This window comes from Hoplias malabaricus, chromosome 4 (assembly GCF_029633855.1).
Source record: "Hoplias malabaricus isolate fHopMal1 chromosome 4, fHopMal1.hap1, whole genome shotgun sequence".
Taxonomy (NCBI): domain Eukaryota; kingdom Metazoa; phylum Chordata; class Actinopteri; order Characiformes; family Erythrinidae; genus Hoplias; species Hoplias malabaricus.
The window spans coordinates 32,792,382-32,815,366 of NC_089803.1; the positions used below are offsets into that span (position 1 = coordinate 32,792,382).

Below are 22,985 nucleotides of genomic sequence, written 5' to 3' on the forward strand. Positions count from 1 at the left end.
CTGAATATAATTATAGATCCTTTAAAATTATTTACAGTGCACCTACAGGAAGGATATGGTCAGCTGCTTTCATTACAGGCACTAGCAGAATTTGTAGAAATGGTGCTTTGTACTCAGGACATGTGATTTATCACAATTATCATCATCACATACTCTGGAGATATTTTACACTTTTTAGCCTAAATGTATTATGGCTGTAATTTAAAGTGTTCCCAAATATTTTAACTAAATATTGAATGTTGTCTAAACTTATTGTATAAGAGTTCTTCTAACCTAACCATAAATTTATTTATTCATTCATTGTCTGAAACTCGGTTGCCAGATCATCACAGGGCACCACACACTCACATTATGTACACTTTTGCACAGCCACGATTCTGAAGCTGTGTGACAGTGATGCTACCTGCCACGCCTCCCACTAAAATTAACACATGATCCTGTCCACATAAAATTTACTGAAAACAGTGTACCTCAAATCATCCGCAGTCTGCCTTGTAATGTAGTGAGGAGCTCAAGGCCGAAGCTACTTTACACTTCAGATTATTTTAAAAGTAGATTATGCAGCATATTTCTAGAAACGATGTTCTAAATATTCCATGCCAATGCAGCAATGTTGTTTTTTTTGTCTTTAACAAGTTAAATAAACAAATGATTAGAAATAAACAGTCTATAATATGGTATAAAAATGTTGCCTACATTTAAGTACTTTTAGATTCTTATGCCAGGAGATCTGTTTTAGAGATGTACTGTAGAACTAAAGGCTTTAGCTTGGCTGTTGTCAAAATATCAACATCAGCAGGGGGTTATCAGGTTCATTGTCAGTCAATGAACCTGATACTCTTATTTATTTATACTTGAAGATGAGTCATTTGACAATCTCCTTCTTTTTTCCACAGCATCCATGATATATTAATCTAAGCTGAACCAGCGACTACAAAAGGAAGCACCACTTTTCAAAGCAACACTGTCTGAGTCAAGATCAGAGAGACAGAGAGAGAGAGAAGACTTATAGTTAGTACTCAGAACTGAAACTGAAACTCAGAACTGTGCTGAAAATAGACACCTCAGTGAAGCAAATCACTAAAATAGTTCTTAAACATCCATGAATAGCATCCCCTTAGAGGTGTTAATAAAGAGTCTTCTGAGAGCACAGTGGGAAGCAGGGATTAGCTCTTCATGGGGTGATGAAGGGCCTAGTGATGTCCTGTTGCAGAAAGGTTATTACCGAAAAGTCCAAGTGGGTAATAACAAAGTTAGTTCATGACGGTTTCTTCTTTATTGCTGTAATGTTAATGTTTACAGACTATATCTACAATATTTTACTGTTCTACTCTTGTTATCAGTCCTATTACTCTCAAAAATGTAATCTTCTTGGCTTGGATAATGACCATATGAGATGCTGAATAAACCTATAAGAAAACCACAGTGCTGGTAGCATTTTCATAACCTCTACTACTGGGGCCTGACAAAAACATGAAGAGGGTTTTAATATGATAAAACTATTTTTGATCTTGGAATATTATTATGTGCAAAGGGAAGAGAGTCAGCCTGTGGTGACATGTGAGGTCAGTATAACACACACGGATGGCTAGCATGACCCATGTTGCCGTGACTGCAGCTTTATTTAGCATGACCTAATTCCCCATTCTCTTTGACTCCACACTACACCAGCAGGCTTACTACATGCTACTTATCACTACTTCCTCTACTGCAAGTCCATAGTAGTACAGATGTAAACAACCTCATAGAAGATCTCTTCTTCTGGGGGTGAAAGTCCTTCACAGGGCGGCATACGTTCACACCTATGGACACTTTTGAGTCGCCAATCCACCTACCAACATGTGTTTTTGAGCTGTGGGAGGAAACTGAGCACCCGGAAGAAACCTATGCAGATATGGGGAGAATACGCCAAACTCTTCACAGACAGTTACCTGGAGCGGTACTTGAACCCGCAGTCCCTGGAGCTGTGTGACTGCGACACTATCTGCCTATCTGCTGCACCACTGTGCCACCGTCTAAATAAAAACATGAAAAATCTAAATATTAAACATTAGCAACGCTGTTATTATGATAATGTAAACATTGTTTGCTGTATGATTACCAGATCTTCTTTTCTAGGAATAAAGGTAGGGACAGTTAGGATGACAGTCTATGGCAGTTAGGATCGTCATTGTTCTGGAATAGCCTACAAAGGCAAACTGAACCTAATGACCCTTCAAAAACACAGCAGCCCTGACTAAGCGTTCCATATGCCCCCAACACTTCCTGTTGTGAAACTAAATCCCTCCGTTGTCCAACACTTCTTCCTGTTTTCCATGTGCCTGATATTAATGTTTTTTGCCAACTGCTACAGCTGAACTCTGGTTGGACAAATTGACTGGACACATACACACACTTCCGTATAAACACATTTACACTCAATTCATCTCTCTTAACACCAGATGTGTATGTTTAGCAAAATAGTTGGTTACTGAGCTAAAATTCCCAGGATATTCCTTCCATTATAGTTAGCTTATTTAAGTCAAAAGGATAATTAAATAACCACATCTGGATCTCCACTTGCAGGAAAAATGTCACAGCTCAGTTTGATTTTGCCTTTAAACCTGGAGTCCTGTACATAACATATTTTTATATTTTTCATTTCAGGGATTATAGTAACAACCCTTGATCTTGACCACTGGTCAGCACTTCCTTTTTGCCAGAGTGCAAACACATCCTGACAGCACATCAGTCAGTGAGGAGAATATTATTACAGTTTTATTCCATTGTTGATTAATCATCATTTACTCTGATATACTGTTTACAGTGAAAATGGAAATTAAACACATTTCCAAATGCCATTATTGTCCCTTCACTGAAGTAAAATGATGGCTTAAGCATGGTTTAGACTTTTTTGGTCATTGTTTGTTAACAGACTGCAAATCAGAATTTTCCATGAGTTTAAAGCTATCGCCAATGAATATTCGCATTGAATTTGGACAGTGTCACTGGGACAGCATAAAAGAGCACTAGGACAACTTATCAGAGGACCAGTTCCTCAGATTAAGACTCTGTAAATCCTTGTTTTCCATGCACTATACATGCTTTATAGATGGCTAGCATCAAAATATGTTTGTGAGGAAGGATTAGCAATTTGTGTTTATGAATGGGCTACCCAAGGGAAATTTAATAATAACAATAACAAGTTTCCTGTGCACATTATTACTTGAACATCCAGGGGAGTTCAAAACCTGATTTACTGTATTTATATATATATATATATATATATATATATTATTCATTAAGGCACTAGGTAGTTACAGAGTTAATGCATTGAAGCCCTGAAGTGTAGAGAATCCTTAATTTTCACTTAAATCAATTATATCAACTCATTTTATTTTAGGGCAAACTGTATTTATAACTTCAAAACCAGGAAGCGAATGTTAGGAAAGTAGATTTAAATTTAAAAAACATAGTGTATAATTTAAATAAATATACAATGGCATGATCATATCTTGAGGCGCTTTGGAACATTAGAACACAAGGAATTTACACTCAAAAGAGCATGCATTGATTTTATATTTCACTTATCCATTAATCTGTGTCCCTCATAATTCCAAAGTTAATATATAATCATATTAAAGGCAATATATACTGATTGTGTAATAGTTGGTGAAGATGGATGGGGCTTTGCCTAAAGCATTTTGGAAAGTCATGCAGATGATGGTGAGATTTTCATAAACCTTTCATACAAATGCAATACACAAATAATAGGGAAAATTGAAACCAAATAACATGTCCTGTTTTGTCTAAATGGAAAAGACTATGAGTCCTCCACTGCTTATAAGTATTTTGTTCAAATTTCAGTATTCTTTACCACTTGGCATTCTTGGTAAAGCAGTGAATATTCTATAATTTGGAAATATAACACACTTTTTTAAAGTCAGAAGGAATCATAAAATACATGTTCTAATCTATCCAGGTAGGCTCTATAAACATAAAAATATGTTGTGACAAGAAGAAAATACAGAACCAATAACTCTCCTAGAACCTTGAAACAAAATCAGATTAGAATATCATGAAAATGTTAATTTGTTTCAGTAATTCCATTTAAAAGTGAAATTGTATATTATACTCATTCATTGCACACAGACTGATATATTTCAAGTGTTTATTTCTTTTAATTTGATGATTATAACTGACAACTAATGAAAACCCCAAATTCAGTATCTCAGAAAATTTGAATATTGTTAAACAGTTCAATATTGAAGACACCTGGTGCCACACTCTAATCAGTGAATTAACTCAAAACACCTGCAAAGGCCTTTAAATGGTTTCTCAGTCTAGTTCTGTAGGCTCCACAATCATGGGGAAGACTGCTGACTTGACAGTTGTCCAAAAGAAGACCATTGGCACCTTACACAAGCAGAGCAAGACACAAAAGGTCATTGTTAAAGAGGCTGGCTGTTCACAGAGCTCTGTGTCCAAGGAGAGGCGAAGGAAAGGAAAAGGTATGGTAACAAAAAGTGTACAAGCAATAGGGATAACTGCACCCTGGAGAGGATTATGAAACAAAACCCACTCAAAAATGTGAGAGAGATTGACAAAGACTGGACTGCAGCTGGAGTCAGTGCTTCAAGAACCACCACAAGACATGGGTTTCAGCGTCGCATTCCTTGTGTCAAGCCACTCTTGAACAAGAGACAGCGTCAGAAGTGTCTGCGCTAAAGACAAAAAGGACTGGACTGCTGCTGAGTGATCCAAAGTTATGTTCTCTGATGAAAGTAAATTTTGTGTTTCCTTTGGAAATCATGGTCCCAGCGTCTGGAGGAAGAGAGGAGAGGCACAGAATCCATGTTGCTTGAGGTCCAGTGTAAAGTTTCCACAGTCAGTGATGGTTTGGGGTGCCATGTCATCTGCTGGTGTTGGTCCACTGCGTTTTCTGAGATCCAAGGTCAAAGCAGCTGTCTACCAGGAAGTTTTAGAGCACTTCATGCTTCCTGCTGCTGACCAACTTTATGGAGATACAGATTTAATTTTCCAACAGGACCTGGCACCTGCACACAGTGCCAAAGCTACCAGTACCTGGTTTAAGGACCATGGTATCCCTGTTCTTAATTGGACAGCAAACTCGCCTGACCTTAACCTCATAGAAGATCTATGGGGTATTGTGAAGAGAAAGATGCAATAAGCCAGACCCAACAATGCAGAAGAGCTGAAGGCAACTATCAGAACAACCTGGGCTCTCATAACACCGGAGCAGTGCCACAGATGGATCGACTCCATGCCATGCTGCATTGCTGCAGTAATTCAGGCAAAATGAACCCCAACTAAGTATTTAGTACATGTACATGCTCATACTTTTCAGTTGGCCAGCATTTCTAAAAATCCTTTTTTGTATTGGTCTTAAGTAATATTCTAATTTTCTGAGATGCTAAATTTGGGGTTTTCATTAGTTAGTTATAATCATTAAATTAAAAGCAATAAACACTTGAAATATATCAGTCTGTGTGTAGTGAATGGGTATAATATACAAGTTTCACTTCTTGAATGGAATTACTGAAATAAATCAACTTTTTTAAAGATATTCTAATTTTATGACCAGCACCTGTATAAGAAAACAATAAATATCATTACAGCATTGACTTTTATTTTGTAATTCATTCAGGCAGCCAGCAATATACAATATACAAAGCAACGGATAGACTAGAGTCTGTATTTGACATTAATGCATAAATGCAATGAATGCATAAATTAGAAAAGCCAGATGATTTTCTAAAGCCAGAAGCTATTCACACGAAATCCAACATAACTGGATTAAGATTTTCCTATTTAGGTTTACATTTATATCTATGTATTGAAAAAAATACACCCATGTTAAAATCATTAATGATTATAATGAATTTATTCAGTATTTTAAGTAACCCGTCACGTGAGAATTACCTGACATACAACTGTACAGTATCTAAATATGTTGGCACTGTTAGGTTGGCATTGCCATTTTGGGAAGTGAGCCGACCATTTTTATATGGAGCTGCCAATGGCACATCTTTTTGTGTAGGCTAGTCACTGTAGCCAATAGACTGTTGCATGGATCTGACAAGGACTCTTGTGCTGACCTTTTGGTTTAATGACAACACCAATTGTCATTCTAAAGCACAAGAGATCACACACTATAGGGATTATCACACCAAAATCCTGTACAAATGAGTTGTTATGAAGTATGGCTGGCATTTCTAAAGTCTAAAGCAAACTTAAAATATTTTACTGGCTGAATTTAAAGGAGTTTCCTTCTAGTGTTCGCATGGGTTTCCTCTGGGTGCTACGATTTCCTTCAACAGCCCACAATTTCACGTTGGTAGGTGGATCAAAAGTGTCCATAGGTGTGAGTGTGTGTGTGGATATGTGTCTGTGTCGCCCTGTGAAGGACTGGTGCCGTCTCCATGGTGTGTTCCCACCATGCGTCCAGTGATTCCAGGTAAGCTCTGTACCAACCACGACTCTGAACTGGTCAAGGGGTTACAGACAATGAATGAATGAATGAATAAAAGGATGAATTTTATATGATGATCTCTGCATTAACAGAAATATGACCCTGATGGGGTCACCTAAAAGCCTAAATTAAAAGTGCATGTTTTGTTCAGGAATCAGTTACAAAATTGTGTTTTCACCAGGGGTAAATATATGTTTATGCCTGATTTCAGTGACAGTCAATCAGCTCACCACTGAAGACAATAGCATTGTTAATGTGATAGTTATCAACATTTTTACCATTTAACAGCTATATATCAAACATGCATGCTGTTCCAGTCAATTGAATAATCCAATCCCAGCTTCCAAAGTTATGAATTTAGATATAGGGATTTGTTTGTTTGTGTGTGTGTTTGTCTACGAAAATGTTAGAGTTCATTTAAAATGATACATGTACGGCACTGTGGAGCAGCAGGTAGTGTCACAGTCACACAGCTCCAGGAACCTGGAGGTTGTGGGTTTAAGTCCTTCTCCGGGTGACTGTCTGTGAGGAGTTTAGTGTGTTCTCCCTGTGTCCACATGGGTTTCCTCCAGGTGCTCTTGGTTCCTCCCACAGTCCGAAAACACATTGCTATGTAAATTGGCGACTCCAAAGTGTCTGTAGGTGTGAATGTGTGTGTGTGTGTGTGTGTGTGTGTGTCACCCTGTGAAGGACTGGAGGCAGGGGGCCAGGGTGTGTTCCTGCTTTGTGCCCAGTGATTCCAAGTAAGCTCTGGACCCACCACAACTCTGAACTGGACAAGGGGTTAGAGACAATGAACGAATGAATGAATAAAAGGAGCCATCAAGATTTTATATGATGGTCTCTGCATTAACAGAAATATGACCCTGATGCGGTCACCTAAAAGCCTAAATTAAAAGTGCATGTTTTGTTCAGGAATCACTTACAAAATTGTGTTTTCACCAGGGGTAAATATATGTTTATGCCTGATTTCAGTGAGAGTCAATCAGCTCACCACTGAAGACAATAGCATTGTTAATGGGATAGTTATCAACATTTTTACCGTTTAACAGCTATATATGAAACATGCAAGCTGTTGAGTATTCCAGTCAATTGAATAATCCAATCCCAGCTTCCAAAGTTATGAATTTAGATATAGGGATTTGTTTGTGTATGTGTGTGTGTGTGTGTGTGTGTGTTTGTCACAGCTCCAGGAACCTGGAGGTTGTGGGTTTAAGTCCTTCTCCGGGTGACTGTCTGTGAGGAGTTTAGTGTGTTCTCCGTGTGTCTGCATGGGTTTCCTCCAGGTGCTCTTGGTTCCTCCCACAGTCCGAAAACACATTGCTATGTAAATTGGCGACTCCAAAGTGTCTGTAAGTGTGAATGTGTGAGTGTGTGTGTGTGTGTGTGTGTGTGTGTTTGTATGTGTGTCACCCTGTGAAGGACTGGAGGCAGGGGGACAGGGTGTGTTCCTGCTTTGCGCCCAGTGATTCCAAGTAGGCTCTGGACCCACCGCAACTCTGAACTGGATAAGTGGTTACAGACAATGAATGAATGAATGACATTAGAATGCATTTATAATCTTTCCTGACTGGTAGCTCCCTTGCTGACACCACCACCATACACACTGACTTACAGCTACTGTTGCTGTAAGATTTAAATCTATATCATGGCTTTGCTGTAGATGATTTGCATTTCAAATGAGGGTGAAATGTAATGATGTATCACTTATCTAAACCAGGATTTGCATTTATTTCTTGTTTTAGTTCAGTTTTGTAGTGTCTTGCCTCATCAGTCTGTTTGGGTACCATACCTTTAAGGGTAGGAAAGAAACATTTCCCAGGTATAGGCTAAATACCTAAATACACCGAACACCCCCTCACCCCCGATGAGCAAATTAACATATGTTATAAAAGGCAATTAAGTTTTCTAAAGGGCAAGGTAGGGGGTAATTGTGGGTCAGCGGCCATGCTGAGAGCCATTAACATTGCCTCAAGAAATCAGCCTCCAGCCCAGATTGCCCAGATTCATTAACCTTAGCCACCTAGACAAAGAGGCTCAGTGAGCATCACATGGTGTTACAGTTGAAACCTAATTACAATGTAACCACATGCATTAGCAAAGGTCATGAGTGAAACACATGCTCTGCTTAAGCAGTAACTAGAAATAGAGGCTATGAATGTTGAACTTACACACATGATGCTTGCCAGCTACAGTCACTCACATGCCATATTCCAGATATCAGTATGTGGAATGTTTGAAATTTTCACAAGCAGCATAGTCCTGACTTTTACACCATGTGATCTTTCTAAAGTGCTTATCAATTATGTCACTAACACTGAGTGTTGTAGATAGCTTAATGGCATAGTTCATGACTGAAATCAAAAAACATTTTTTATAAAATTCAGATCTTTCCTCACCATTTGCTAGCTCTTTGTTTGTGTGATTGAAACCAGTCTAATGTGATTACGAAGCCCCAGTGTCTGTAAATGAATGAAAAACTGTCTCGTTCCAGTATACTACTTTTAATCTCTCTCTGCTCATGGCAGGAGTTGAATTGTTTAAGACAACGGACAAAACTCCAAGTGTTGAAAAGCACAAACTGAAATGAGTATATTGCTCTATTCCTGCTCCATAGGTGGGTAATATTGACTTACATTTTCTATTTTGGGTCACTTTAAGTGGAAATGTCCCCAAACTCTGATTACTCTAACTGCATTACAGAAAGTGCTACAAAACTAAACCGCTCGAGTTACAAATAGGGTTGCCAAGCTTCTGAAATCAAAATAAGGAATGCAGAGGCTGGGGGACTAGTTTACATTTGTAAATCCTTTCCGACTGCAGTCAATCAGATAAATCATATTTGTTGTCAGACATTTACTAAACCACTGCCATCAGGACGGTCTTTGCCTCTCAGTAAATTCTTTGAATAATGACCAAGCAGAATCTGTCCATGTATTATGTAAATAGTGTATTCTTTTAAATGAATTGTTCATTAATTACAATAAGATCTGAAGTGAAAGAATCTTATTGGTCTAAGAGCCTAAAATACAGTCTCGTCCCCATTGTCATATATCATATATCCAGTCAAAATGTCCTAGAATTAATTGCTTATGTAAGACTCATATTTGTCTAACACTCTGATAATAATTTGTTAATGTTCTTGTTTATCTATATTAAATTATACAATGTGATTTTTATGTATAAAGAAATACTTTGATTCAAAAATATGTCTGTGATGTGTTGAGGGAGAATGAACTATAGTTCCTCCAGGACTTAGTGCTAACATTAGTTCTATATGAAAGCAGAACTGTAAATTCCCAGTGTTTCAGCATTGACCTGAGCTCCTCTGCAAAACAACCCCCTGTAGGAGGGACTGTGACTCCATTGGCTGCAGCACTAAAAGATAGACAGATAGTTCTGGCTGCTGATAAAAGTGTGACATCAAAATACAGTATCAGGTGGGGCCCTATGTGTCTTACCATGGGATCCAAAGTCTGTGGTGGCGCCCTGAGTGTAAAAGTAAACTACATAACAGTTAGTACATTGCAGTGTCGAACAAGCCCAATATTGACTACAGTAAGACAAATATGCATAACATGACAATAAGTGGTAGACAGACATGTATACAATATATACAAATGCAACAAAGGGCACAATGTTTATTGTGGAAGAATACAACGAGTAATCCATATCAAGTGGACTGTGGTGTGGAGAAGAATAGATGAATACTCTCTAAATATAGCCCTTGGAAGGAGCTTTGCGTTTACTCTGAGCTTGCTGAGTCATGCTGAGCCATGCGTAGGATCATGTGACTGCTTTGTTTTGGTCACATGACTAAATCTGGTTGATGTCAGAGGTGTAACACAGGACTGTACTCATGCTGAGGCACATTGGACAATGAGCGGGCACAAGATTCACATGACACTAGATTCAGTGGACAGCCCAGGTAACAGGTATCAGGCAGACTGCATTCTTTGTGGTGTAAGTCCATTGTGTAAGGTGGCCGTTTACAAAAAACATGGTGCTGTAGACACAGGCTGCCTCCCAGGATTTTCCGATACATTTGCTACTTGTCAGAAATAAGCAGAAAAAAATGCAAGGGAAGTAAAGCATAATAAGGAGCAGAAATGGATACAATGCTAAACACAATGCATCCATAAGTATTCAGAGCAGACAGAATAGGCTACTTATAGAAGAAATAATCTAGTGGCAGACAGTTATCTTTAATGCTTCTTCTACTATTTCTTGCTCCCATTTATATATAAGACAAAGGAGGAGTGGTAGCAGCGAGAGAGTCTAAAATAGCCTCTGTGTGTGGGTTACAATAGCTGAGTCAGACAGCTTAGTGAAGCCTATAATTTCCCTAAGAGTGGAGGCAGTGTGTGAGCAAAGAAAAAGCAATATATTCTTATTCTATATCCTTATTTAAGTAATTTGGTTAACAACAAAAAACTTAACGAGAACTTAAATGAGAAATTTTAAATCTGTATAAATGTTCCAGATATTTTCCATGTATATAAATATGTGCATATCTATATTACACATACAGCCAAGAGCCTAGGTAGACTTAAGTCACACTGGGTGATTAGCAGGATCTTTTGATTGGCTATTTTCCAAGCTGTGTTCCTCTCTTGAGACCAGAAATCCAGGTAGTCTCAGGACCCTCCACAACCCTATACGTTCATTCATTCATTCATTATCCGTAACCGCTTATCCAATCCAGAGTCGCGGGGGGTCCAGAGCATACCTGGAATCATTGGGAGCAAGGCGGGAATACACCCTGGAGGGGGCGCCAGTCCTTCACAGGGCAACACAGACACACACACACATTCACTCACACACTCACACCTACGAACACTTTTGAGTCGCCAATCCACCTACCAACGTGTGTTTTTGGACTGTGGGAGGAAACCGGAGCACCCGGAGGAAACCCACGCGGGCATGGGGAGAACACACCAACTCCTCACAGACAGTCACCCGGAGCGGGAATCGAACCTACAACCTCCAGGTCCTTGGAGTCGAATGAATTATTTTTTTAAACATAGATTTGTGGTGAATGACATTATCAGTCAAAATAAATAAATTACAACTGAATCGAAGAAGAGATTTATGTGTAGCTTTAGGTATAAAAGTTTCAGTACAGTTACAGAAACCATTTTCAGGGGATTTTAGACACTGATGGCCACAGTTCTGCAAAATGTGTTAATTTTTCTCCTCAAACAAACCTGATTTAACCTAGCACATATGCTAACAAGGCAAGCAAATTTTGGAGATATAAAACTCTCTATGCAGATTATGCAGAACTTTAAAAAATAGAATTAGATTTTCAGTGCATGTCTGTGTAACACGTAGTCACGTCAGTCCAACACTATAATAAAAGCAGTATACATTATTTAATTGAGTATAATACCAATAGGCAGCTCAAAATCCAAGGATCCCAGGATATTGTATTTAGAAACACCAAAATGCACGGTTGGGTTGAGAGAATCTGTCGTATTTTTGTGCCTTATTATAAAGCTTTCATAATTTATCTACAGAATCATTCATTAATTAATTCATACATTGTCTGTAACTGAGTATCCAGTTCAAGGTCATGGTGAGTGAAGTCAACCTAGAAACACTGGGCACAAGGTAGGAACACACCCTAGACGGGGGTTATCTCTGCATCTGATTGCATATCTGTTGCTCTGCATACTTCATTTGCCCATTTTCAGCATTTTACTTAATGATGAGGATCCCCATAGGACCACTACACAGCTGGTGATTCGGATGGTAGGTCATTACTGGTGGTGTGTTAGTGTGTGTTGTGCTGGTGGATCAGACACAGCAGTGCTGCTGGAGTTTTTAAATCCCTGAGTGACACTGCTTCACTGAAAATAGTCCATCAATTAAAAATAAACATTACCCAGATAAAACTTTATCTGTGGTTGTTCAGGTTGGGTCCTGACCACTAAAGATCAGTAAGTGGAGTAACAGATGTATTACATTCTGTCATTTTTTAACTGCAAAATGCCAATGCACAATCAGTGGACAGAGAGTGTAGAAACAAGGTGGTAGTAATAATATTATGGCTGATTGATTTTTAGTCTAGCGACCAATACTGTAATTGTGATTTAAATTGAAATTACTTTCTATATTTTAAAGTCTCTAAATAGTAGCCTTGAAATAAATAAATACTTTACATAAATTAACGCAAGAAGATCAAGTTTTAATTCTGATCACTGAAAGTACACAGCAAATTCTCCCGTGTTAAATCAATTTGTTGTACATTTAACACTAAAAGTGTTGATTTAACACTGGTGAATTTGCTGTGTAGAGTGCCAGAATGTCTTTTAGTTGCAGTTGTTGTCATGTAAGCAGTACAGTGTCTAAGTGGTATGTCTGTTTAATACACAAAGTTACTGTCCTCGTTAAAGCCTTCTTAAGACATTGTTCTTTCAAACTGTAATTATTTTATACCTAGTATAGTATAATTAATGTCATGAATCTGAATTTGAAATAAACTGTAATATATGCATATTTATATTTTGTTCTACTCCCTAATTCCTTTAAGTATTCCTGTTTCATGGTGTGTTATTTCTGATAAAAACATTATCACCAATTACAGAACAAGAAATCTAAAACAAAATGCTTTTCTTTCTTTCTTTCTTTCTTTCTTTCTTTCTTTTTTTCTTTCTTTCTTTCTTTCTTTCTTTCTTTCTTTCTTCCCAATGCCTGTAAAAAATGTACATCTTTTTTATTTTCTTTTTGTTTTAACATTATCTTATTATCTTAATTGGTACCCTATAGACCTATTAAAGGATGGTTATTCTAATGAAACTTAGCCTAAATCCTTAAACCTTATCCTATTAATGAGTTAATTTGATGGTGGAAAAAGATTTGCTTTCAAAACCCTGTCAGTATGACAGATGTCTCAGTGATGACATGGCACTCAAGGTGGCAAAATATCATCACAATGACAATGGTAAGTGACTTTTTAATTATCACTAGGGGTCAGAAAGGTTACATTTTTACGATTTATATCTTCTTCAGTTAATCTGACATATTTGACATGCTGTTTGTCTTGTTTTATCATAGGCTAGATATATGTCTGCATTCAAAAGGAACACATGTCTATTGTCTCTTTTGTTTCCTCCATCAGCCCATATGTTGAATGCATTAATGATATTGAGATGTCTCAGTGGGAAGGGTGGGGGGTTGTGTCTTAAACTGTGAGATAAATGCAGTTCCCAGACAAAGAAATGAGTGACTGCTCCAGACATGCGAGCATCACAAATATCTAGACTTCTTGTGACATGTCAGACAGGTTTGTGTGTCAAAAGGCTTTAATTGTACTGCTAATCTTCAAAATATTGTATTAAATCTGGTCAATATAACATTTATCTTTATGAGTTTATAAAAAGTATATAGTGGAATTTTCGTAATTGGCTGATGTAAAATTTTCTTGTAGCTAACAAAATGATGTGCGGATGAACTATATAGGATCATCCCAAATAAAAATGACAATAAGTTTATAATCATTTATAAAAGATGTTTTTCTAATTCTGAAAATTACAAAGAAAATTTACAAAGATGTTTTTCTTTCTTTATATTGTTTTTATTTTTGTGGTGCTGTTGTTATATATAAAGTCCTTCACAGGCCAACACATACAGTCACACCTACGGACACATTTTGAGTCGCCAATCCACCTACCAACGTGTGTTTTTGGACTGTGGGAAGAAAACGGAGCACCCGGAGGAAACCCACGCGGACACGGGGAGAACACACCAAACTCCTCACAGACAGTCACCTGGAGCGGGACTCGAACCCACAACCTCCAGGTCCCTGGAGCTGTGTGACTGCCATATTTGTGTGACCTTTATTTTATTTCTGTTCATGCAGATTTCAAATAATTTCATGCCTTCATTGGGAATTGTCTTCTTTTCTCACCTATGGTTTACACATTAAATGTCTATTTGCATTTCGGATATGGTCCTTTGTTAAGAACTCCTATACAAATAATTAAATGGAACTGAATGAACTGTATTATCTTGGCCTAAACAGCACACACCCAAATATTTTCACTGTGGTTATTAGTGAGTACATACTGTGAGCAATTAGTTGTCTCTACAAGCTGTTGCCAACACCCTCTCCTTTCCCTCCTTATTTTTACTCTCCCTGTTAATGCATGAGAGATGATGAGACTGCCATTATTCCCTGGAGTGAGATAAAAGAGCAGGTCTCGCAGTAGGGCAGTGATTAAACGGGCGGATGAATCTTTCTTATGGATCCAGATGAAGGAAGGCTCTCTTTGACCTAGATTCCACAGTCCCCCCAGTCACAACACTGCAGCCTCACGTGATCAGGTTCCTCAGTCAAAACAATAACATGAAAAGTCCAGGCTGAGCCTGGGTTGCAGGGGTTGGGGCTGAGGCTGCAGGCGAGGCTGTGGGAGGCCTGCATGTAAAAACTGGGCTTTGATCTCCTAATGCATCTCAGGTGCTGAAGGAAGATGAATGCTGATAAATTCACTCTTTACATGGCAACCACACAAACACAACTGTTCCTTGTTTTTAAGAAAGCCTAAAGAGGCCTTAATCTGGGAGCCTCCTGTGGTGCTAAGTAGTGGTGTTTTTCTCATCATGACACAACAGTTTTTGTCTTACGTAAACTATGCTGACTAAGAGTCAGTATCATGGGCTTTTACCTGTTCTCATGTTGCTACCTGAAACCAGAGAGGCTAGTGGTCAGAACTAGCATAATCCAAGTGAACGTCATTAAAAACCACCCTGTTTAGCAAGGCTGTGCGCAAATGTTAATTAATTAGGACATGTTTATGGTACTATATAAAAAATCTGCCTTTCGGCAAAAAAATGAAAATGAAATGAAATGAAAATGAAAATGAAAAAATGAAATTACGTGCTCTATATTGCATATATAACAAAAGTATCCTGTAGACCTGGCATGTTTGTTAATAACAAAAGAAATCAGTGTTGTAATAACACATCCTTGAAATAACTTTCCATTGCACAATTAGGATTGACACAATGAAATAATAATCTAAAATTTCATATTTAATCAATTTAAATAATAATAACAATGAATATTGTATTATACAGTTTTAATGACAACATTGCTTTTCAAGTGTCCCGCAACTTCAGGGTCCTTTGTTTTCTTAGTTTCTCAGAATGTCCTGCTTTGGGTCATTCTCTCAGTGGAGTTTGGTGTGTTCTTTCCATGTCTGTGTGGAATCCAATAGGTATTCCAGTTTCCTTCCTCAGTCCAAAAAAATACATTGATAGGTGAATTAACTTATCGAGGGTATCTGTAGATGTGAGTGTGTGAGAGGATCTGTTAGTGTGTGATGCCTGGTAATGGACAGGCGCCTTGCCCAGGGTGTGTTCCTATCTTGCATCCAGTAATTCTGGGTAGGATTTGGACCCACAGGGACTGGAAAAGAGGTTACCGAAAATGAATGAATATATTAATCAATTAATCAGTCAATCAATCAAAAGAGTTGTCCAATTAATGTTTTTTTAAAACAGATACATAAAATATTTAAGTCACAACGTTCTGAAACATTCCTGCTGTAAGGGAAATAAAGTTGTAAAATGAGCATGAATCCAAGGTTGAACCATTGCAAGCACTTTTGTGTCAAACTTCATGAGGGAATTTTCAAACAGTTAAAAATAAAAAAAAAAATTCAAGAAACAATTGCAAAGGCTTTTGGTCTGTTGCCAAAATTGTCAAAAAGATTCAGGGAATCTGTACAAATCTCAGTCTTTGTTATCAATTTCATCTTCTGCTGCTTCATATGGTTCTGTATTTATTATGTCAGGTCGTAAACTGTTGGTGACGTCTTTTGGTGACCGTCTCCTTCAAAGTATATAGACAAATCTCCTTGATGCTTACAGTCTGTCAGACTCCTTTTCAATAATTTGCACCAGTGAGTGGTCTTTACACTAGCTGATTTCTTGGCACCAAACTTCTCCTCCAATATTTGGCATGATTGTCTATTTTATCAGCTTCACCCTGCTTTTCAATTGTCAAGACCCCCACAGGATCACCACAGATAGGTATGTTTTGAGTGGTGGATCATTTTTAGTGCTGCAGTGAAACTGACATGGTGGTGTGTTAGTGTGTATTACGCTGGTGTGAGTGGATCAGACGCAGCAGTGCTGCTCGAGTTTTCAAACATTTGTTCACTCATTGTCCACTGTAAGACAGTCCTACCTCGTTGGTCCACCTTGTAGATGTAAAGTCAGAAAAAGAAGCTCATCTGTTGCTACAGAATTTGTGTTAATCGTCCTTTAGTCCTTCATAAGTGGACAAAGAGCACTGCCCACAAGATGCTGTTGCCTGGATATTTTTAGTTGGTGGACTGTTCTCGGGTTCAGCTCTGACACTCAGGGCTTTAAATCTAACACACTTTCTCTCTCTTTCTCTCTCTCTCTCTGGCGATGTATTAACGAAGAAACATCTGAGCTCTCAAATCTGACCCTCCAGGTCCAGACAAGCCCTTTGATCCAAAGCACACAGGTTTTAACCCCCCCCCCCCCCACTGCTGAAAGTGCAAAACCTTGAGAAGGCTCTTCATGACTGCTCCAACGTGTCTCATAAAAGACCCAGCAAGTGCCATGCAGTCATTCTGAAACATGACCTAATGGATCTGGCATGAGTTGAAGTGAGAGTGAAGCTGGGATGAAGGGAAGTAGAGGCACAGTCATAGGATAAAACAATAAGCACTTAATTACCAAACGACAAATGGAGACAAATATTCCTTCAATTACTTTGCTTTTCTCATACACAGGACTTGAACTATCCCTTGTGCTGTATGCGAAATGAAATAATTACATATTTGTTCTTGTATTTAAGGGGTCTGAATTTGACTCTTGCCCATGTAATAGCTGTTTACATCTGAGGCTCTGTGTTTTCCACGCGTAAGAAAAATGGCTTAGTCCAAATTTTTCACAAGTCCAGTCCTGGAGATCCATCTCCACTGAAATGTTCCATGTTCTCCCTGTTCTAACATGCCTAACTCAGCTCATTAAAGGTGTAAATATCAAATAATGTGACTCATGTGTGATACACTGGTAACTATGTAGCTGTGAGACACTATGTTCTAAGATCACTTGTAAAAAAAAAAAAAAAAACGTAATAAAAACAATGTAAATTAAAAAAAAAATGAATTGTTTTCAGAACGTAATTATTTTACAAGTCAGTGTTTGTTTGTCTGTATCTTTAATACAGAACCAAAGTAGGGCAGCACAATAAAGGTGAAAAAAAAAAAAAAAAAAAAACAGGACAGAGCAACATATTAAGAAGTTTTAAGTTGAGAGTTTATTTTTATTTGCCGTTTTACTAAAGCTACACCAGAGGATAATTGCTGGGGCATTTAAGGTGAATTTGAAAAATCCAAAATGCAGGAAAATAAATAAATAAATAAATATATATATATATATATATATATAGAAAAGCGATTAAAAAAAAGCACATTAACGTCAGGTTAACCAATTCTCTCTCCACTTTGTGTTGCTGTATGGGCTAAAAGTCAGGAGTTGTCCCACCCCTCGCGCCCCGCCCCCCGGTTAAACCCAGAGACCGAACAGTTCTGGCGACGCTGGACTAATGAAACGCAGCAGAACGCTCTCAGACACGGTATCCTTGGGCGCCGCGCTCTGCTGTTGACTAGGGCGCGTAATTCAGGACCTCAGACAGGGCTGAGCTAAATTTAGAGCGCTGTTTTAAACGTTAATCTGCTTCAGTATTAAATCTGGATTTTGTTTTCTTAGTTTCTCAGAACCGTGGATTTGAGGTGTTCTCTTAATTTGAGCAAGAGAAAGCCTCAGTGGCGGCATCGCGGAGGGATCTGTGTCCTGTGCGCGGATTAAAAGGGTTCACTCTGCGCGCTCTCGCTCTCTCTCACACACACACATAAGCAGTGTGTGCAGTTTTGCGCGGACTCTCGTGGATGCAGGCGTCGTCTGCTATGGCTACACAGGGGGACTATAGAGCAGCGTGTATTAATTGAGATTCCTAAGATGTTGCTTTCCAAGTTTGGATCTTTTTCTCACATTTGTAGCACGACTAATATTGACCATTTGCCCGTGAAAATTCAACTCCAAGCAGGTAATTCTAACAGTAGCTACTTTTGTTATTGTTACTTTTTTCCTACGACATAATTGTTCATATTATTTTATGGCTCTTGGTCAAAATATATAAACAAAACTGGTAGTGGCTGAGCGCTAGACACACATTCCCGTGTCAGTGACCTCAAATTTGGAGCCATTTTGCTGCGAGTTAGTGCTTACCGTTACTGCCAGGTCTGTGAGTGATGTTTGAACCGGAGACTAACGCCTAATGTTTTTTTTTCCAGCAAAAATCGAGCGCGAACCGTTTGAGAAGCTCTATCACCTGGGCTCGGTGTTAGGGAGAGGGGGCTTTGGCACAGTGTATTCTGGGACTCGGCTTTCGGACAGTTTGCCGGTAAGTGAGAGAGAGTGAGTGCGCACGCGGCGGCTTTGTTGTGGCGGCAGTAGCAGCACATGGCTGCGACTCGCGCGGCAACGTGTTCGGCTTCTTTAATGAACCGCTTTCCTCTGTTTGTGTTTTGACTTTTTCAGGTCGCCATTAAACATGTGGCCAAAGAGAGAGTCACGGAGTGGGGCACCATTGTAAGTCTACAAACATCGTCTACGAAGCATGTGTGTTTATACGAGTCTTTGGCTGCGTTCCAAACCGCATACTACCGGACTAAATAGTCTACCACACCGGCGTAATTTAATGCACTTCACATACACATACCCATTTGGTTCATGTACGCGATATTGAGCGTTTGAGGTAGTATGTGGTTTGATATACAGCCTTTGTCTCACCTGAGTAGATCAGGGTATCTTATCTTGATTTGATCACTTAGAGTGCACATCCCTGCCCCTCCTTTTCTAGAACGGCTCTCTGGTTCCTTTGGAGATTCTGCTGCTGAAGAAGGTGGGGAGCTCCTTCCAGGGCATTATTAAACTGATTGACTGGTTTGAGAGGGCGGACGGCTGGCTGATTATCATGGAGCGGATGGAGATGGTGAAGGACTTGTTTGACTACATCACGGAGAAAGGTGCGCTGGACGAGGACGCGGCGCGCGGCTTCTTTCTTCAGGTCCTGGAGGCTGTGCGCCACTGCTACAGCTGTGGGGTGGTGCATCGTGATATTAAAGATGAGAATCTCCTGGTGGATTTACGCACTGGTGCCCTCAAACTCATCGACTTCGGCTCTGGGGCGATTCTCAAGGACACCGTCTACACTGACTTCGATGGTGAGTCCTTGAATTTCATAGACCACCCTCCCCCACCCCCCTCTGCTGACCACGCTTAACTCCACAGGACTACTGGGAGCGAAATTATTTTTTCTGGTGAATTAGCCTACTCTTGATGTGGCATGGGCAATTAACGTCCTTAAAAATACATTAAAACTCAGTTGTCTCTGAGGAATACTGGTTTGGGGAAAGTAGAAGAGAGTTGGAATGACCTTCACATCTTCAGTGCCCAGTGTTTGGTCACGTGAGCCTACAGTGTATCAAAATGTCGCTTTGAATATATTTTATTCCAATATGTAAACTGACTCTACTAGCAAATACAGTAATTTAGTGAAAATATTCATTGCTTTTGGCAAGAATTGTGCTGATATTATGTTTTATTCCCGTGGGACAGATGGAACAGAATTTAATTAAACACAGATGTAATTAGATTCACATCATTTGCTGAACAAAGCTGCTTTCTCTCTGGGTTATTGTATAACAATTCTAATAACAGGCTAATAATAATGTAAATGCACATTCATGGACCGTATCTCCCCCCATAACAAAGCCAGAGTACCTTGGAATAAAACAGCTGCTACTGCGTAACATTAGTATTTGTTGTGAAATGTGAGTAGTGAGAGCACATGATGGCTGTTTTTGTTTGGTATCCAGGTCCTACCCTTTGAGGCCAGAACACCGTCTCCCAGTGCTCTGGTGAATAGGCTTTTGTTATGGGAAATGACTAATGCAGTGTGAATTTGGAGGAGCGTTAGCATGTACCTTATCGCCTTAGTTTGTGTTTGAAAGGATGTAGATGAGCTGCTAGTTTCAGTTGGCTTTTATTCCCTTGAGTTCTCTCTGCTCTCAGCTGGAAGTTGATGTGGTGGAGGAGGGGCTGTGGTGGAGTCAAGACTCTGGTGCCCGCCTTTTCCAGTCAGCTGACTGAGCAGCTCTTTCAGTACCGCAGTGTAATCCCAATGTAATAGAAAACTGTTACAAAACCTGCCAGTCAGACTGATTATGAAACAGTTCTATCACACTACTGATGAATATTACCAACCATTTTTATCTTTTGCAAGTCTCAGAACGTCAGCAGTTGGGAAACAATCAGTAAATAATTAAGCCAGCATTTGTGAAACAGTAGTAAAACAATAACTTTGATCTTTTTCTTGAATTGAAAGTTGTAATTGAACAGCACATTGTTTCATTTTTGTGTGCAGGTACCAGAGTGTATAGTCCCCCAGAGTGGATTCGCTACCACAGGTACCATGGACGCTCAGCCACTGTGTGGTCACTGGGCGTGTTGCTATATGATATGGTGTGTGGGGACATACCATTTGAACATGATGAGGAGATTCTAAAGGGTCGTCTCTTCTTCCGAAGAAGAATCTCTCCTGGTATGTTACTTTCCATGCCTCTTGTAACTGTATACTTTATTTATTTGTGTCCGAAGACATTGTAAAGTTATTTTTTTCTTGCTTGGTCTTCTGTAGAGTGTCAGCATCTCATCAAATGGTGCCTTTGTCTGCGGCCATCAGACAGACCTACACTGGAACAAATATTTGAGCATCAGTGGATGCATACAAAGAAAGACTCTAAATCAGAGAACGGAAACATCACTCTTCTTGTGATCAGCACGGATTCATCATCAAGCTCATGCTCCAGCAAAGAGAGCCTCTGACGGCAATGGATATAACACTGACTGATCAACCATGATGCAAAATTGGACTTTAAGCTCCTTTAAATTATTTTTTAGGTTTTTTTTTTTTTTTTTTTTAATTTCAAAAGGATAGATCCTCATGGGCATTGTACAAGCAGTGATGCTAGCAACTAGGGCTGGGTGATATACAAAATTAACTATTATGATATTTCTTTATTTTTCAAAAAAAAAATGCTGTAATTGACAGTATCGCTGGACAGTGCGGGAATTTGCTCCAACCCCTTTTCATGTTTGCCCCCACCTCTATATGCATTTTTCCTCTCCACATACTGTTTTTTTCTGCTTGGTAAGTAGTTTACTTTACTGTCAGAGCTGACTGTTGTGTCCCTGCTGATTGTGGTGTTGAAGGCATTTGCTTCTGTTGATAATGTTCACGTGGCAGAGTAGAAAAGTTGCTCTGCTCTCAATCTGCAACTTGGTATAGATCCAGTCTCCTGTGTATGAGTGCTTTCAAAAGTTAAAATGTTAATTATGACAGCTGGTGTGACATTTTATTACTGTGCTACAGGTAGCTGTGATTTTTTTTCATATCAACGTAAAACATGTCTGAAGTGCTTTCCATGTAAAACACTGCAACTCACTATTAGTAATTTCCCCACACACATCTAGGAGATTTTCATGTTAGATACCTTCATTGGGTCTTGTCTATCATCCCAGATGTCCAGTGACATTCCCCTATTGCCCAGGCCTACTAGCAACCCTATGGTAATGCTTTTTGCTCTTATAGAGCATAGACTTTGACTTTTTAAACTATTAGTTCAGTGCCTTTTTTCTCTCCCAGAAAGCTGCTTTTGTGGGGCCTACATTTTTTATGAGGTCTGCCTGCCTCGCCCCCTTGTGGTGGAAATCCTCTCAATAGGCGCGCGCACACAATACCGTTGAATCTTATTTTCTGAGCGCCTTCTTACTGGGGAGTGTTGCAGAACTTTTTCGGTGTCCATGTTGCCACCTACTGGCCTTTGCTTAACAGAAACTTGGGTGATGTGCACAATCAATGCAATTTTCATTGGTTACAGGTTTTGAATGCATCTTGTGTTGTATTTATGTATATTTTCCACACAAGTATATTATTTATTCCTGCAAACATACATTCCACATGCTGTGGCTATTTATTTATTTTTTCATTTTATAACATCTGCAAAAATACTGATACCCCTGGCTTATTTGTAGCTCAATCTAAAGGCTTTCAGGTCAGCTAAGTCTGACTTATATTGCTAGATATTTAGATGGGACTGAGATGCTTAAGTGATTGCATTCTATGTAAAATGACTAGAGGTTGTCATCCATCTTCCATACTAGATGGAAGTAGTGTTCTAGTTTGTACTTCCACTGAATGTGGAATTTTTTTTTGCATTTGTGAGACAATGCTGAGTTTATTTTTTATAACAATAAATTTGTTTAATATGAAACTTGACTTTTGTGATTCATGACAAATACTTGGGCATTTACATGTAAATGTTTAGTGTTTTGTCCTCCAAAGTTTTGATCCACCCATGTTAAATGTTATTACACTATATATATAAATATAGTCTGTGAGGGG

The 22,985-nt window shown here is 38.9% G+C and overlaps 1 protein-coding gene across 1 annotated transcript; it reads left to right on the forward strand.

Annotated features, from left to right (window-relative positions):
- The first annotated feature begins 18,371 nt into the window (after window positions 1–18,371).
- pim3 (Pim-3 proto-oncogene, serine/threonine kinase) lies at window positions 18,372–22,802 on the forward strand. Its single transcript, XM_066667965.1, has 6 exons — window positions 18,372–18,563; window positions 18,811–18,920; window positions 19,058–19,108; window positions 19,380–19,743; window positions 20,946–21,122; window positions 21,219–22,802. The coding sequence occupies exons 1-6, from the start codon at window positions 18,476–18,478 to the stop codon at window positions 21,404–21,406; spliced, it is 978 nt and encodes a 325-aa protein (XP_066524062.1). The 5' UTR covers window positions 18,372–18,475; the 3' UTR covers window positions 21,407–22,802.
- Window positions 22,803–22,985: the final 183 nt, after the last annotated feature.